This window comes from Neomonachus schauinslandi, chromosome 5 (genome assembly GCF_002201575.2).
Source record: "Neomonachus schauinslandi chromosome 5, ASM220157v2, whole genome shotgun sequence".
In the NCBI taxonomy this organism is placed as follows: domain Eukaryota; kingdom Metazoa; phylum Chordata; class Mammalia; order Carnivora; family Phocidae; genus Neomonachus; species Neomonachus schauinslandi.
The window spans coordinates 103,144,061-103,160,787 of record NC_058407.1 but is presented as its reverse complement, the minus strand read 5'-3'; the positions used below and the strand labels follow the sequence as shown (position 1 = coordinate 103,160,787).

Sequence of the window (16,727 nt, the reverse complement as noted above, 5' to 3'; positions counted from 1 at the left end):
CACATACTATGAGAATATTATTCTGCAATAAAAAAAAAAAAAAAAAAAAAAGGATCTTGCCATTTGGAAAAAAAAGGGAAAAACCTTGAGGGCATTATGCTCGGTGAAATAAGTCAGACAGAGAAAGACAAATAGTGTATGATCTCATTTATGTGTGAAATCTTAAAAAAAAATTAAAAAAAAACTCCACCAAACTCACAGATACAGAGAACAGATTGGTGGTTGCTAGAGGCAGAGTAGGGGGTGGGCAATATGGTAGTCAAAAGGTACAAATTTCCAATTATAAAATAAATAAGTCCTGGGGATCTTATGTATAGCATGGTGACCACAGTATACAATACTGTACTGTATATCTGAAAGTTGATAAGAGGTTGTTTTTTTTTTTAAATAGGCTCCATGCCCAATGTGGGGCTTGAACTCATCAACCCTGAGATCAAGAGCCACATGCTCTACTGAGTCAGCCAGGCCCCCCTAAGAGACTAGGTCTTTAAAGTCCTCATCACAAGAAAAAAAATCTGTAACTATATGTGGTGATAGATATTAACTAGACCTATTGTGATGATCACATCATAATATATACAGTATCGAATCATTATGTTGTATACCTGAAACTAATTATGTTATATGTCCATTATATCTCAATTTTTAAAAATAGATAAGCTGATGCATGAGAAACACCTGAAGCATGCCTAGAGCACCCACTGTGGGCACCAAATTCATGTTAGCTTTTATCATAAAATAGATTAAAAAACGACTGAAGAAAACTCAAAACTTATGACTTCAAATAGAAAGTAATAACAAAAGTCTAAGGCGCCTGGGTGGCTCAGTCAGTTAAGCGTCTGCCTTCAGCTTAGGTCAGGATCCCAGAGTCCTGGGATAGAGTCCCACATGGGGCTTCCCGCTCAGCGGGGAGTCTGTGTCTCCCTGTGCCGCTCATCCTGCTCTTTTGCTCTTGCTCGTTAGCTCAAATAAATAAATATTTTTTTAAAAAGTAGTAACAAAACTCTAATGATTAAAAACACTAATCCTGGGGTGCCTGGCTTTCTCAGTCAGAAGTGCTTGTGACTCTTGATCTCAGGGTCATGAGTTCGAGCCCCAAGTTGGGTGGGTTTTGTTTATTTATTAAAAAATAAATAAACAAAAATTAAAAAAATAAAAACACTAATCTCATCTTGGGGAAAAAAATTTCTGTTCATGATTATGATAAAAAACAACTAAAAATAACCTCAATGCCCCACAGAAGATTGGTTAAATAGATGAGAGTGCCAATACGTTGAAGCCATTAAAAGTCATAATGTAGGAACTGAAAGTAATATTAATATATGTAATATTATTAACTAATATTAATTAATGTTAGTATTAGCATTAACTAATATGTAATATTATTAACTAAATAAAACAGGATCCTGTTGAGTATGTAAAAGTATGATCCTACCTTTATAAATATTTAATGTACGCACATAAAGAGAAGTAAGGAAGGTGTCAGGTTCTTTGGGGGGTAAGGAATGCAGACTCCCTCAGATGCTTGGGGGTTTCTACAGGATATATACCAATGTACTGGAGCTGGAAACTTCAGGTTAATTCCTCTAATGCTGGGTCTCTGGCAGTTTCTGCTCTCTCATATGCAAGATTTTTTTGGCTTGCATCATGGCTTCTCATGGTGACCTTTTAGCTTCTTTTCCACACTCACTCGATAATCCTTGTATTTCCTAGGTTACACTCTCAAGAACAGTTATTTGATTGAACCACTTCATCTTTTCCTGCAAGATGTGTTAGATTACTAGCCAGGATATAGATTTACTTGACCCAGGAGGAGGGAGAAGGGGTAAGGGGCTGCTAGAACTGCCAGATATCCTCCAAAATTTTTTTGTAGAGCCAGTGGGGAGATAAAAACAAAAAATGCCTTCTGTTGTACTGTAACTTCCACTGGACATGGGGAATGTGTTAGTAGAACACTTATCATTAATACTTGTCTTATTTGTAAATAAATGCCCATTTCAAAAGGATCAGAGAGTCGCATTAAGCATCAGTCTTACAGATAATTAAATACTTAACAACAGAGAAAAACTAAAAACTGAAGTATTCCAAACAATCAATAGTTAAGCAAGAGTAAATCTAAAATTCTAAAGATAAAAAGGGTACATTTCTGTGTCTGAATTTTTATTTTACTAAACAGGAAGCTAAAACACTGAGCAACTGACAATCTTAGGGTGGGGTAACTACCAGCCCCCTCCCAATAATCAGAGAGAGAAAGGATTGCTGGTATAAAACATGGAGTAGAATTTGGAAACAGGCTGGCTTTTCTTTAAAAAAAAAAAAAGGTTCTACAATTGATTCCCTGGGTACAACATTAAAATGTTAACCATTAAGAACTAAGATTTCTTTTTGTGATGGTTATATATTATTTTTTTAATTATTTTATTAACACATAATGTAGGTTATATATAATCTTGAAAAACCTTTTTAAAGTTCCTTCTTTTCCACCAGTCTCTTAAGCTTCCTATAGAACTCTCTACCTCTCTCATTCCAGGAGAATGCAGTTTTAGCCTCTCTTCCTCTTTCAGGCTTCTCTGAAGTCATCTTTGACCTCTTCAAATCACCAACTCAATGGCTGTTTTCAATTGTAATTTTCCTGTACTTATCTGCATCACTCAGCAATGCAGACCTTGGAGCTGAAGAATCCATCCTGTGACCGTGGGGAGCACCACTGCTCAACTGCTAAACTATACTCTTAAGAGCTGCCAGATCTGCCAGGAACCACATTCCTCCAGATTATGTTACAGGCTGGTCCAAAGCGTTTTAAGTTGCTGTTAGTACGACATTCTTTACTTGCAGCCAAAAACATCCTTAACTGATTCAACCTTCTTTATGCATCCAACATTATTGATCATCTAGTCCTACCTATTCTTCAATAATGCCAGTGATAAATGTCCTTTCCTATTATCACTACCTTTAGCATTTCACACTCATTCCACTCCAATAGTTAAACTAGTCTTTCTTCCTTCACTCTGTTCTATCCCAGCTTCCAATACCAGATTTAATCTAAAACATTTAGTACACAGGACATTCTTAGTCTAAAATTTTGTTGTCGTTCTTGTCTTAAGCTTCAATGCCAGTGAGCCTGGTATTCAAGGCTTGCTTCAATGTCTGGCCTACTATTTCTCAACCTCATTTTTTATTAGCCCTCTATAAGAAAAGAACTCTCTAATCTAAGTAGATTTTCTGACTTACTCAGTATTAACCTCCAAATCCTGCCTTCTCCAGGAAGCATTTAGTTCATGATCACTGCCTGCCCCTGAATTCCTACAGAAGTCATACAATCTATAACTCTGGCACATAACGTATGTTTTACACTATCACTGCTACCCACCCACCTTTTTTTAACATACTGTAATTCCCGAGGGCAGCAGAAGAGCAATCTTGTCACATACCTCTGCAACCCTAATATTAATAATAAAAACAAAAGAGACACTGATTGGGATTTGAGATTTTCCTCTTCCTTTTAATTCCACTATTACCTGAAAGAGTTGCAGATTATAGAAATACACATAAAGTTATGAGGATGGGCTCCATCACTGAAAGTGATGAAAATCTAGGGTTATGAGAACACAAGTATCCTCACCATCAATTAGAACATCCCGCTCCCAATCCCCAACGCCCTGTAAGGAGGCCTGCTTTAACACCACAGTGGAAAATGAGGGGAGAAAAGTCTTTCAGAAACAACGTGGGGAAAAAAAATTCAAAGTCAGACCCCTGATGTCAACAGGTGAAAATTTTCTTTAAATCACCTTTCCCCCATAAAACAGTGTCTCCTGAACAAAGAACTTCAAGACACTGATTATAAAAATTGTCTCCCACACCTAAAATAATCTGCAAACACAACTTTCAGGGAGAAAGAAGAGACACAATAGGGAATTGGGGAGAGAAAAGATTTGCTAAAGAAGTAGATCTGTTAATTTAACACATTTTCTGTCAAGCAAATCAACTATCCTTAGGACCATTGTTGCTTAAACAATGAACACTCAGGGAAGGGGTGTTCATTAAAAGGAACTGGTCAGGAAAAAAAAAAACACTCTTAGAACCAACCAGACTGCTTAACAGCATTCGCAATTTTAAGAACTTATTTCATTCTTAGGAATTATTAATTGGAGGTGATTTAAAGGTTCAACATTAAAAACATGAAGTGGTTAGTGCAATTGTGACCCTAACACTTCCTCTATTTTCATTAATTTTTAGAGGTTATGGGTGGGGGGAGGGGCACAAAAGGATGCATACAGTCTGCTATGACAACCATTCACACATTTAATTCAGGTGGCCACATGCCTCGGTGACATATTGCCAAGTCAGGCAGTTACTCTAGCAAACCCACCCTTGGAAAAAAGTAGAACACTGCTCCTAAGGAGTGTGGGCTGTAGAATCAAAGCTAAAAGCTGACCATTATAGTATGAAACGTAGAACATGACATTGCTTAAAGCCAACCAAATCATAAAGGTCACATGAGGTCAGAGACTTTAAACAGGAGAACAAAATACTGTATTTCATACATTTTTACATAAACCATATTCCATTTTAAAGGGTTGTGTGAGTAATAATGTGCAAAACAGAGCACGTAACAGAATTATTCTGAGGGGTCATTCGCCCTCCTGAAGGAGAAAACTGCTTTTGGCTGCAAAAGTGATTGACTTCACCCCAACTTATTTATACAGATTCTGGAATTTAATACCCTGATTCAGGCCAGAAATTCCATCTTCCTCCACCACAGCCCAAAACAAACCTAGGACATCAGTAGACTAGCACAACAATGGAGTAGGGGAGAAAAAAAGTGTGGTCAGGCCTTAGCTCCTAGTCAAGAAAGATAAAGAACAAAAAAGAAGGTGCTGAATACCTGTGGGACCAAATACCCCAAAATGGCAAAGATGGACGCTGGGACGGACACTCAACTTAAAAGACACCTTTGGATGCCACAGACAATTGACACCATCTCCCTTAAGTTCCACAGTCTCTTTCTTCCAAGAAGTTTAACCTCTAAGTCACCATCACAATACAATTTTTTCTCCAAACCAAAATGAAAACCTACTTGGTCCATAAACTATTTTGCCATACTTGCCTACAAGGAAAATCCAATGGGAGAAATCATGAAAAATACTTAAGAGCGACCTCAAGAAAGGTTCAGTGATGGCTGTGTTCTAAGGTGAAAATTCTGATGGAATAATAAACTTTATATAACCATATACCCATATGTCTCAGATATGTAAGCGTACGCATGTGCACACACACCCCCCTTCAACTTAGGTCTCACTGAACTTTTGACCTGGTCATAACTAACCACCCCACGGCCCATACTCCACCACTGCGCAAGGCTCACTGATATCTGTCAAGAAGAGCCTGTGCCCTGACAGCCAAAGGCAGTGCAGAAGCCAGCCTGAGGCTATAACACAACACCCCTCTTCCCCAACAGTGCCAGGCAGCCAGGCCTTGACTAAGGGAGGCCTTTCAGCCCCCCACACACCCTCTCTACTGCCCCACAACACCCTCTCTACTGCCCCCAAACCACTTCTTCCCTCAAATGACTCCCCGGGATAGAAAAATATTAACAAAATATCTGCTTTCCAGTTTTCTGACATGCGCAATTACTACTGACATGCCCATCTGCGAGCAACTTTAACTTCCTTTAAGTTTTATAAACAAATATACTAAAGGTTTGCATTTAAGAAAAAAAATTACTATCAGAAGGAAAAACTCATCTTCACAGTGTCCCTTTTATACGATGACCAACTGCAGTGTTCCCCCCTTACACCTTAAAGCAGTAAATCTCAAATGGAGGTGATCTTTGGGCCCCCCCAAGAGGTATTTGGCAATGTCTGGAGATAATTTTATTTGTCATGACTAGGGATGCTACTGGCCCGTAGAGGGTAGAGGCCAGAGATGCTTCTAGACAGCTTAAAATGTGTGTGACAGCTTTTCCACAACAAAGACTTATCTGATCCAAAATACGAATAGTGCTGAGGCTTTTAAGAAACCCCACGCCTTAAAAGAAAACCAAAGAATCCTGAGCTCAATATTATCATCTAACAATTTTTTCTCAATTATAAGAATTACTCAAAGACTTTTCCCAAGTTTTCCAATATAAATTAATATAGGTTAGAGGATAATGTAAAGAAGGTATAATAAAAGCATCCAAGGAACAGCATCTATTGAAATATGAAAATACAGGGGCGCCTGGGTGGCTCAGTCGTTAAGCATCTGCCTTTGGCTCAGGTCATGATCCCAGGGTCCTGGGGTCGAACCCCGCCTTGGCTCCTGCTCGGCGGGAAGCCTGCTTCTCTCTCTCCCACTCCCCGTTTGTGTTTCTTCTCTCGCTGTCTCTCTCTCTCTCTTTCTGCCAAAAAAAAAAAAAAAAACTTAAAAAAAAAAAAAAAAAACACAGAAAGGTAACATGGCTTTCTAAAAAGATTGCAATACCAAAAGAGAAGAAAGCCACATGCCTGAAGCTGTAACTGGGTTTCATTCAAAGTTCAAAGTATGAATGATGTTAAATATAAGTAAAGAAACAAAAAGTGAAGGGAAGATAACATAACCCAAGACCTTTCCTCCAAAATTCCTCACAGTCTCAAAATACAAAATCTTAGCTCAATATGAGGACCTTGGAGGTAGTGAATATTATCAATCATCAAGTCCTAAAATCTACCTTCAAAGTAGTTGTCTGCAGACAAGATTTCCACAGAAAGACAAACTGATATAATCCACAAACATATCAAGTATGGATTTGCACCTTTCATCTGGTACAAAATTAATCTGTAAAACATGTATCCTAACACAGGTCACAACCTTGACCCTAATAAGAGAGGTCAATGACTTTCTGAATCAATTAATAGTGCTATGCATGCTGAAAACTATTCCTAGAATGACAGAACTTAAGACATAGGAAAATCTAAGAATCATCTAGTCTAAAATTCCCATTTTATGTATGGGACAAACCAAAAATCTGCCTAGGATCATAACTCAAGTTAATGACAGAGGCGGGCCCACAATCCAGGTTTCTGACTTTCTGCTTGATTCCTTTTGAAAATATGTTCAATCACACCAACTAAATCTAAAACCATACAGTTAGAAGCTGCGCAGCCTGTCCCCTTGGCTCTGTCCACACTGAATTTTTACCTAAACCAGCCTTTGCACCTGCAGTTTTCCAGCATTCTGCTAATGCTCCTCATTTGTACTCCTAACACACAGCAAGAACCCAGCACCAAGCCTCTCCTGATCAAAGGGCAGACAGTCCGTTGTACCAAATGGTGCGAAGGTGTATTTTAGGCTATCCTAACTATGTTCCAGAAAATTAAGCAACACTGAACTGAACTTCCGTCATAAAGCAAGCCAGATGGTAACATAGGCTGTACTTCAGAGATGAGAGGGTATTGCCCTTTCTATGACTGTGGAAGCTCCCAACTACCCCTCTGAAGGTTCACATGGTTGGCAATTCTAGAGAGAGATAAATTTTTAAGTGATCTCATGCCCAACGTGGGGCTGAACTCACATCCCTGAGATAAAAGAGTCGCATGCTCTACTGACTGAGCCAGCTAGGCACCCCTCACTTCTGGAGACATATATATGATAATGTTCTCTGAGAGAACATTCTCCCCTTTCAGGATTTCAAACTGCATAAAGATTTGCCCCTCTGTAATTCACATCTGTGCTTGGGCTTTACCCCTAGGAGAAGGAACAGATCTTGAATTTTTAAAAAATATTTATCATGTGGTATCTTACATTAAATAGAATAGCATCACAAACTACTAATTTTTTTCCTCTTTTAATTTTTTATTGTTATGTTAATCACCATACATTACATCATTAGTTTTTGTTTTGTTTTGTTTTTTTAAAGATTTTATTTATTTATTTGACAGAGAGAATGAGAGAGAGAGCACATGAGAGGGGGGAGGGTCAGAGGGAGAAGCAGACTCCCCGCCGAGCAGGGAGCCCGATGCGGGACTCGATCCAGGGACTCCAGGATCATGACCTGAGCCGAAGGCAGTCGCTTAACCAACTGAGCCACCCAGGCGCCCTACATCATTAGTTTTTGATGTAGTGTTCCATGATACATTGTTTGTGTATAACACCCAGTGCTCGATGCAGAACATGCCCTCTTTAATACCCATCACCAGGCTAACCCATCCTCCCACCCACATCCCCTCTGGGACAAACTACTAATTTTTATCATTTTAAATCACTATCTCCTTCAGTCCTGCTCAAATGCCATCTTCTCAGTGAGGCCATACCTAACCAGCCTATTTTAAATGACAATAACCCACCCCCTCAACTGGGCCTCCCTAGGCCTCCACACTGCTTTGTTTCTTAATATCCTCTGACATACGACCATTACCAATTCATTTACTGTCTGCTTCCTTCTACTGAAAACAGAGCAGATAGTTTTGTGTTATATTCACATCTGTAACTCCATTACCTAATACATTGTGCTTAGAACATAGTGGATGCTCAATAAATACTTGCTAAAAGAAAGGGAATCAGGGTGCCTGGGTGGTTCAGTCAGTTAAGTGTCTGCCTTTGGCTCAGGTCATGATCCCAGGGTCCCGGGATCGAGTCCGACGTCGGGTTCCCTGCTCAGCAGGGAGCCTGCTTCTCTCTCTACCGCTCCCCCCTGCTTGTGCTTTCTCTCTCTTTCAAATAAATAAATAAATCTTAAAAGAAAAAAAGGAAAGAAAGGGGCACCTGGGTGGCTGGGTCATTAAGCATCTGCCTTCGGCTCAGGTCATGATCCCAGGGTCCTGGGATAAAGCCCCACATCGGGCTCCCTGTTCAGCGGGAAGCCTGCTTCTCCCTCTCCCACTCCCCGATTGTGTTCCTTCTCTCGCTGTGTCTCTCTGTGTCAAATAAATAAATAAAATCTTTAAAAAAATAAAATAAAATAAAAAAAGAAAGGAAGGAAGAAAGAAAGAGAAATGGAATCACGAACTTGACTCTGTACTTAGTTCAGCATAAGTTTTAAAAGGGGGACACCTGGGTGGCTCAGTTAAGCATCTGCCTTCGGCTCAGGTCATGATCCCAGGGTCCTGGGATCGAGTCCCACATTGGGGTCCTTGCTCAGCAGGGAGCCTGCTTCCCCCTCTGCCTGCCGTACCCCTGCTTGTGCCTGTGCTGTCTCTCTGACAAATAAAATCTTAAAAAAAAAAAAAAGTTTTAAAAGGATCTTCTGTACCCCACATTATTTTTTTTTTTTTAAGTTTTTATTTAAAAACTTTTTTTAAAGATTTATCCATTTGGGGCACCTGGGTGGCTCAGTTGGTTAAGCGACTGCCTTCGGCTCAGGTCATGATCCCGGAGTCCCAGGATCGAGTCCCGCATCGGGCTCCCTGCTCGGCGCGGAGTCTGCTTCTCCCTCTGACCTTCCCCCCTCTCATGTGCTCTCTCTCTCACGCTCTCAAATAAATTAATAAATAAAATCTTTAAAAAAAATAAAATAAAATAAAAATCAAAGAACTCAAAATTTACACTATGGAGGCTTGGCCATTACTTACAGGTCTAGTCGTTCGTTTTAGATAATGAAATAGGAACAGTGTGATACAACAGTAACGACAAAGAATTTGTTATCAAAGAACCTAAGATCAGGTGAGAGTCTACCTGAAAGCAACTCAGCCTCTAAATTTCCAATCTCCTCATCTATAAAATGAGGATAATTCCTACCTCATGGTGATGGTTACAGGTAGCTAAGGATTAAATGAGATACTATTTGGGGACAGCTGGCTGGCTCAGTGGTGGAGCATGGGGACTCTTTTTTTTTTAAGATTTATTCATTTGACAGAGAGAGCACAAGCAGGGGGAGCAGGAGGCAGAGGGAGAGGGAGAAGCAGGCTCCCCACATTTGGAAAATGTACCAAGTACTGTGCAAATGTCATTTATCATCAGGCTATTCCGACCTGTCCAAGGTCACAGAGCTAGTTAGTGGCGCAATTAGAGTAAGAATTCAAGTTTCCTAACTCCTAGTCCAGTGCATTTTGTGTCATAAATCTAGGCTTCTGGTTCCCCTATTCAAGGTCAACTTATTCTTTCATCTAGTTCAGGCTTTTCAACCTTTGTACGGTTGGGGATCTCTTTCAGAAGTCTATGAAAACAACGGGCCCCTCTCTTCCAACAAAGTGCATATATGCACACCAACACAAAATCTCCAATAGCCCATTCCTATAGCCCATCCACAGGCCCAGGCTCAAGAACGGCTGATATGACTGATGCACTAATAAGTTACTCTCAGCAATTCTTGTTTCTTATTTTCATGCAATAATTTATGCCTTGGGGCGCCTGAATGGCTCAGTCAGTAGAGCATGGGGCTCTTGATCTCGGGGATGTGAGTTCGAGCCCTATGTCGGGTACAGAGGTTACTTAAAAAAATAAAAATTTATGCCTTGGTGACCTTGATAAAGGGACCGGATCCAAGGAAACACCAAGAGTGGAATTCAGGAATCCGAATTAAAGATACTGCCCCCAGACCATCATGCTCATTACGTGAGAGACTTTACCTACATACAACCACAACCAGGAAGGAGATCCAAGGCAGGTGGTAAAGGATTCAGTACTCAACAGCAAGAAGCTCAGGGAAAAAAGTAGACACGACAATCAGATTATTTTTACCACGCTGCTAATACACAAACTACCATGACCATTTTCAAAGAGCCACCTAGAGGCACCAGTCTCTTCTCTAGAGGAAAATATTCCCAAAATGTTTGTGACGGGATTTCTGCCCAGAACGTCACACCCATCATGAATAACTCCAGACCAGACTGTTCAAAATGATTCTACACTCCCTCCCCTTACTTTGATCAAGACACTACATTCACTGTAAGGAGCACCTGATAAGGGGGAAAAAAAATCAGCATTAAATCTTTGCAGAGGTCAATTCACCATTCTTCATTTCTCAAATTGGGAAAAAACTTAACCAGCCTAACCCACTGGAAGGTTAAACAATTATAAAATACTTGATTTAAATGAAATGGTTCTGAAATATTAACAGATAATCTTCTGACGCAAAGGAGGCGAGTTATGAGCTTCTTTAGTAATCTCCCAGTTGGAAGTTAAGCACCTAGTTGAGTAGGGGCGCTTAATAATACCAACCAATGAATTCAGTATCATTAACCTACTGTTGTCCAGCTTTACTTCAATCTCCTCATCTAAAAAATAAAAACAGTACCTAATCTAAGGCACAAATACAGTGTGAGCATATTTGGGAATTTCTAAATATGTTAACAGTTAATAGTTTTTATCCCTGAGTGGAGGGATACAATGTTAACAGTTAACAGCTTTTATCTCTTAGTGGTGGAATTATGGGTGATTTTAATTCTCTTACCTACACTGTGCTATAATTTTCAAGGTTTATATAACATCGGTATTATTTTTCAAACCAGTAATTCTGAACTTAAAGCATTATCTACACATTCACAGATTTTCCATCTGATGATTACAGAATCCCTAAAGAAATCCTGTACATTCAAGGTTGATTAACAGAGTAAAAAGTTTTCTTACAAGCAAAAATAAAACTATCCATGTTTTGGGGACCAGTTCTGTAAGTGGGAGGTCTTGACCTCTTGCAGAATTGCAGCATGAATCCTCCCAGCCCTTCATCTACCTAAGAGATTACTTCACTCTAGGTAAGTAGAAGCCAAGTCCTTGAGGATTCCACTTCCTAAATTTTCTAAAAATCCATGAGTTCAGTTTGGTGGTCAAGGATAAAACAAGATCTTTCCGTATAGCTGAAAACTAGTTTCCTAAAAAAGCTGATATACAACTTCTACCACTTGGTATTATTCATCATTTTTACCTTTTAAAGTTGCAGTAAATTAAGATGGTGGGAGCCTTTCCAGTTGGCCTCACAAATACAACTCAGCATCAGAATTGGTTTTTTGTTTGTTTTGTTTAAGGAAGGTCTTCCATTGTATCATACACTCGTTAACCAAGGGGTTTTTTCTCAAACTGTCAGGACAATAAACTGTTAGATTAAAAAATCACCTAAGCAAAAAAAAAAAAAAATTATACTGGAACGAAAACTGATGCTTTCAGGGGCGCCTGGCTGGCTCAGTCAGTGGACCATGGGACTCTTGATCTAGGTGTTGTGAGTTTGAGCTCCACATTAGGTGTAGAGATTACATACATACATATATAAATCTGATGTTTTCAGTGAGTTCTGCACTGTCATGAATCAAATTTGTTAGAAGCCTAAAAAAGATTAATTTTAATTTCTGATAACTACTGAAAACTTTAAGTTACAATTTGCATTAACCATGTCAAAACAAACCTCACGTTGAGAGGATTACCTGGGAACTGCAGAAGTTAAAAAGTCACTATCATTTGTTACCTACCTACTGAACTTCTCCTAATAAAAACAGCATGGATAATTATAAAAATGCGCATATGGAGTCCAAATATTCATTCGTGTTGCATGTATTTCAAATAGCATGCAGTTTAAAAACAGTAGTGTCACTTCCAAGAATCACTCCAATCAAAAGAGAGATCATCTCAAATAGCCCAAATTATTCCCCTGTAACAATGATTTTTCACTTCTATTATTCCTACAAATTTAACCTCTTTGATCAGCTTACATTTCCTTTAGGAATTATACCAGCTAATACTTAAAAACCACAAGTTTATTTCTTAGATTATAAGACAAGTTAGAGATCTGTAACAATTTAAGGCACAATTAGTTACCTCTATTTTTCCATCAACAAAATGGGAATATATGGATTTTGGAAGATATACTTTTCCACAGTATTTTTAGAATGGGTCCTTAAGCTCTCAACTTGTAATTCAACATCACTCACCTCAATTTTATTATCTTGCAAGGAAGAAAATGGGCTAGGGGGCAAGTTTACCAGCACCCCATATGGGACAGTCACAAGCAACACCTCCCACAACAGCCACCATTTTGAGCAGCAGGACAGAATTAAACTACTCACGATTTTATACCAACTAAAAGAAAACAGTATTATCAGAATAACTGTCAAACATCTCTTGAACTTAAGCATTCCCAAATCTTTCGTTTTTGCGGCCCTTTCTCTTCTTCATCAATAAAAACAGTTATCCTACTAACATTTTTAGTAAAGATCATGCTTGTTACAATTACGTTCAAACTTTGAAAGCAAACGCTATGTGCTATCTAAAATGCCCAAGTTATTACATCTTTCTAAAAACAGAAGCCTACGATTTAATCACATTGTTTTTTCAGGAACTAAGAATCGCCAAAAGCCAGAGAGTGGTCCGACTTTATCAGCCTACATTTTGCTTCATTCTCCCACCGTACCTCTATTTGATCTTTTTATTTTCTCAATTTTCATTTAACTCTGCAACAAGAGCAAGTTCGAACACTTCATTCATATGAGAAGCAAATATTTCCGCAAACAACAATGAATCTAAAAATAAAGGTGAGGCAAATAACCTAGGAATAAACGAATTAAAATCAATCCGAAAATGGCAGAAAGTAGGATAGGTGGGGGTGGGGAGGCAACAACAACGATTTGCTCCTCCAAAAGAGTAATTCTTATTTTGATTACTCCATTGGCGAACTCATTGGCAGACCTGAAAAGAAAAACTGACCAACAGTTTCCCTTTTGTCCAAGGCAAAAGGTGTTAAGTCCACTACATATATATTGCCAAAGGAGGGCAAGCAATTCAACCTGCCAACCAATCAAATATTTCACACCCCCTTCCAAAAATAAAAATAAAAGAAAGGACGGCGGATGCTGGTTAAGGGCTGGCTGCTCGTCTGGGCCGCCGTCGTGTACATTCCATTCCTCACACTCCCGCCACCATCCCTGCTACCAGGACCCCTTGATTTTAGTCCGGTTATCACAAAGCGCTGGGTTTGAAAGCACCTTCGGCCTGGCCAGAAAAGCCATCCCTTTACTCCACGCCCGCCCGGAGGGATAATGGTGGCGAAATCAACTCAAAGAGCTCCCGAGGTCCCCGCATAAAGAGAGCTGTACGTTCCGAGGAAAGGCGCTGTTAAAGAATAACGGAGTCCTAAACTTTCCCTCTGCATCCTCGGAGCCCCGAGCATGGGCTGAGCGCCGGGCGGCTCCCCGGAGGAGAGCGCGCCCCCCGAGCCCAGGCCCCCATCTCCGCCGGCCCGAAGTTAACCCAAAGCGCCCCCGAGAGTCGCGGGCCTTCGGCAGTCTGCAAAGTGCGATTCCCCCTCCACGCGCCCGCGGAAGTGGGGGCGAGCCTCTCCCCGGCACGACAGACCCCTCCCCCAACCGGCCGCAGGCCGCCTCCCGGCCCGGTTCGAATTAATCCACCCCGCACCCCGTCCCCGCCCGGAGCAGCTGGCTCGCCGCTTCAATGGCACCGGGCAGGGAGCGCGCGCACACACTCTCCCCACACACTCAGCCTCCTGCCCGAGAAGTCCCGGGAGAGCCGGCCCGGTCCCACTCGTACAAAAGCGCACTCTCCCCCGCCCTCTCGCCGCCCGCTCCGCCTCGCCCCGGAAGGCGCGGGTGGGCACGGCGGCCACGAGCGAACGTCCCGAGCCCGGACGCCGGCACTTAGCGTCCCCTGCGGAGCCCGGCGTGGCCCCCGCCCGCGCCCCGGCCCTTGAGCGCCTCGTGCCCCCACCTCCGAGCCCTTCCCCTGCCTGCGGACTACCAGCCAAAAGTCTCCGCGTGCCCCCCGCTCCCTCCCGCACGGTGCTCCGGGACTTCCCGAGGGGGCAGGGGAGAAAGGGGCGCAGGGTGCGCCACCTCGCCCGCTCCTCGCGGCCACTCACCTCGATCTCAAAGTCGGGCAGGCGGAACGCGGTGCGAAAGAGCGAGCAGAAGTGTGCGATGGCCGGGACTTCCCACCAGGAGCGGAGCTCGCCCAGCCCGGCCGCGCCGCCCTCCTCCGGGCACATCTCCCAGGCGCGGCGGTGGCGGCCGCCCCGAACCCTAAGCGCGCCTCGGCGGCCCCACGCTGCCCGCGCACCGCTCGCCCGCCCGCCTCAGACTCCCGCCGCGGCGCAGCGCCTCAGTGCCTCAGTTCCTCGGGCGGGGGTGGCGGCGGCGGCGGCTACTCCCGCTGCTGCCGCCGCTCGGCGAATGCATGAGCTGAGGGCGGGCGACCCGGGCGGGGGGGCGGCGGCTCGGGGGCCCGAGTTACTGAGGCGGCTGCTGCTCCGGCTGCCGACCGGGTCCGCGCGCTCGCCCCATCCTGCGGCTGCGGCTGCGGCCGCCCCCAGTACCATACAATATAATCATCTCACCGCTGGGGAAAACAGATGGGGCGGGGGGGGGGGGGGGAGGGAGCCGAACAGAGGGCCTGGGGGAGGGGCCGCCCACGAGGAGGGGGCGGGGCTGCCCTCACCACAACAACAACCCCCGCCCCCACTCCCCACCCCCAGTCCGGACAGCTGCATTGGAAGAGAGGGGGAGGGGAGAGGGAACTGAGCACCCCAAGAAAGAAGAGGAGTGTGACTTGAAAGGAGCGAGGCGCACCCCATGAACTGCCCTGAGACTCACTCCGCTTTCCAGGTGTTTGGGACTGAGGAGTTTAATGACTTGGACCAATGAGGACAATAAGGGTCTCTCCCACCCCCCACTTGGCCTTAGTGGTCGCGTCCTTTTAAAGAGCCCGCTGGGTGGTGCTTTCGGTAGGGGCTAGATCCAGAAACACGCACGTGTAAGAGTTCAGTTATTATTGGTGCTGAGGGTAGCACCGGAGGACCAGTGGGTTGTGCACCCCAGAAATATGAGGCCTGATGAAATAAAGTAATTTCCACCTGTTCTCAAACACTTTTATTCCATCCAAGAACGGTGTTTCAAGGAGCTCTAAAGTGGCTCTTTTCTCCAAGGAAAGAAGGTGGTGGGGCTGGTTAAGCTGGAACCAAGTAGGATGGAGGCTGGAGTGCGGCGGGAAGGGTGGGGTAGGGGGAGGCACCAATCAGCAGCCGTGCGCGAAGAGCGACACCCCCACCCATCCACCCTAGGGAATGGACACGTGTGACCGCCCTAGAGAAGACGAGCTTGGAGCCCTGCAACTGCCCTGGCTGCAGAAAAGCTGCCAGGACGAGTGCGCACAATGTAGTTCGAAAGCTGGGGGGATGGGAAACGGGAGATAGTCTGAGGAGTGTACTGTGGCAGGGGTGGAGATCTGCATGCCAGGCTCAGGGATTGTACTCTATCTAGGAGAGGAGTGTGGAGGCGTGTGCTTTCGAAATACTAAATTATGTAGTACGTTACAATTCTGCTAAGTTCGAAGGAAGAAAATAACACCTCAAAGACAGACTAGAAGTGTACAAAACCTACAATGAATGCCCAGATATTTGTATCGGTCACTGCAATTACGTTTTTACTACTGGATTCTTCTCAATCTCTGAGGGCCTTAGCTGGGTTCTGTATCCACCTCTCAGGAAACACTACCCCTGACGTTTCCCCTAAAGTAGTCAAGTACTTACTGAGTGACAGGCACAGTCATAAAGTGTACAGTGGCTAAATCAAAGATCCTCTTCTAAGCCCTGAGCAGTGCAAAATCGGGAGAAAAATCATGAAAGAATTTATGTGATAGATGTTGGAGTGGGCGGTCTGGAAATTCTCCCCCACCCCCTCCTCACTTTATTCTGGTCATTTTAATAACCTGTTGTTTTAAAAAAGCAGCATTTAAGAAAAAAAAAATTCTTAAAGAAAATATATTTAAATTTATCTTTCATGAGTCAAAATACTTCTAACACTGGCTCCCCCACTCCCTCCTGGCTTAGAAACGGC

The 16,727-nt window shown here is 43.0% G+C and overlaps 1 protein-coding gene across 1 annotated transcript in view; it reads right to left on the bottom strand.

Moving 5' to 3' along the window:
- LOC110580898 (cat eye syndrome critical region protein 2) overlaps positions 1-14,941 on the bottom strand; it is a 172,537-nt gene extending 157,596 nt beyond the window's left edge. Inside the window, 1 exon segment of the mRNA XM_021690584.2 lies at positions 14,756-14,941. Within this exon segment, the coding sequence (XP_021546259.2) occupies positions 14,756-14,881 (126 nt within the window). The 5' untranslated portion in view covers positions 14,882-14,941.
- Positions 14,942-16,727: the final 1,786 nt, after the last annotated feature.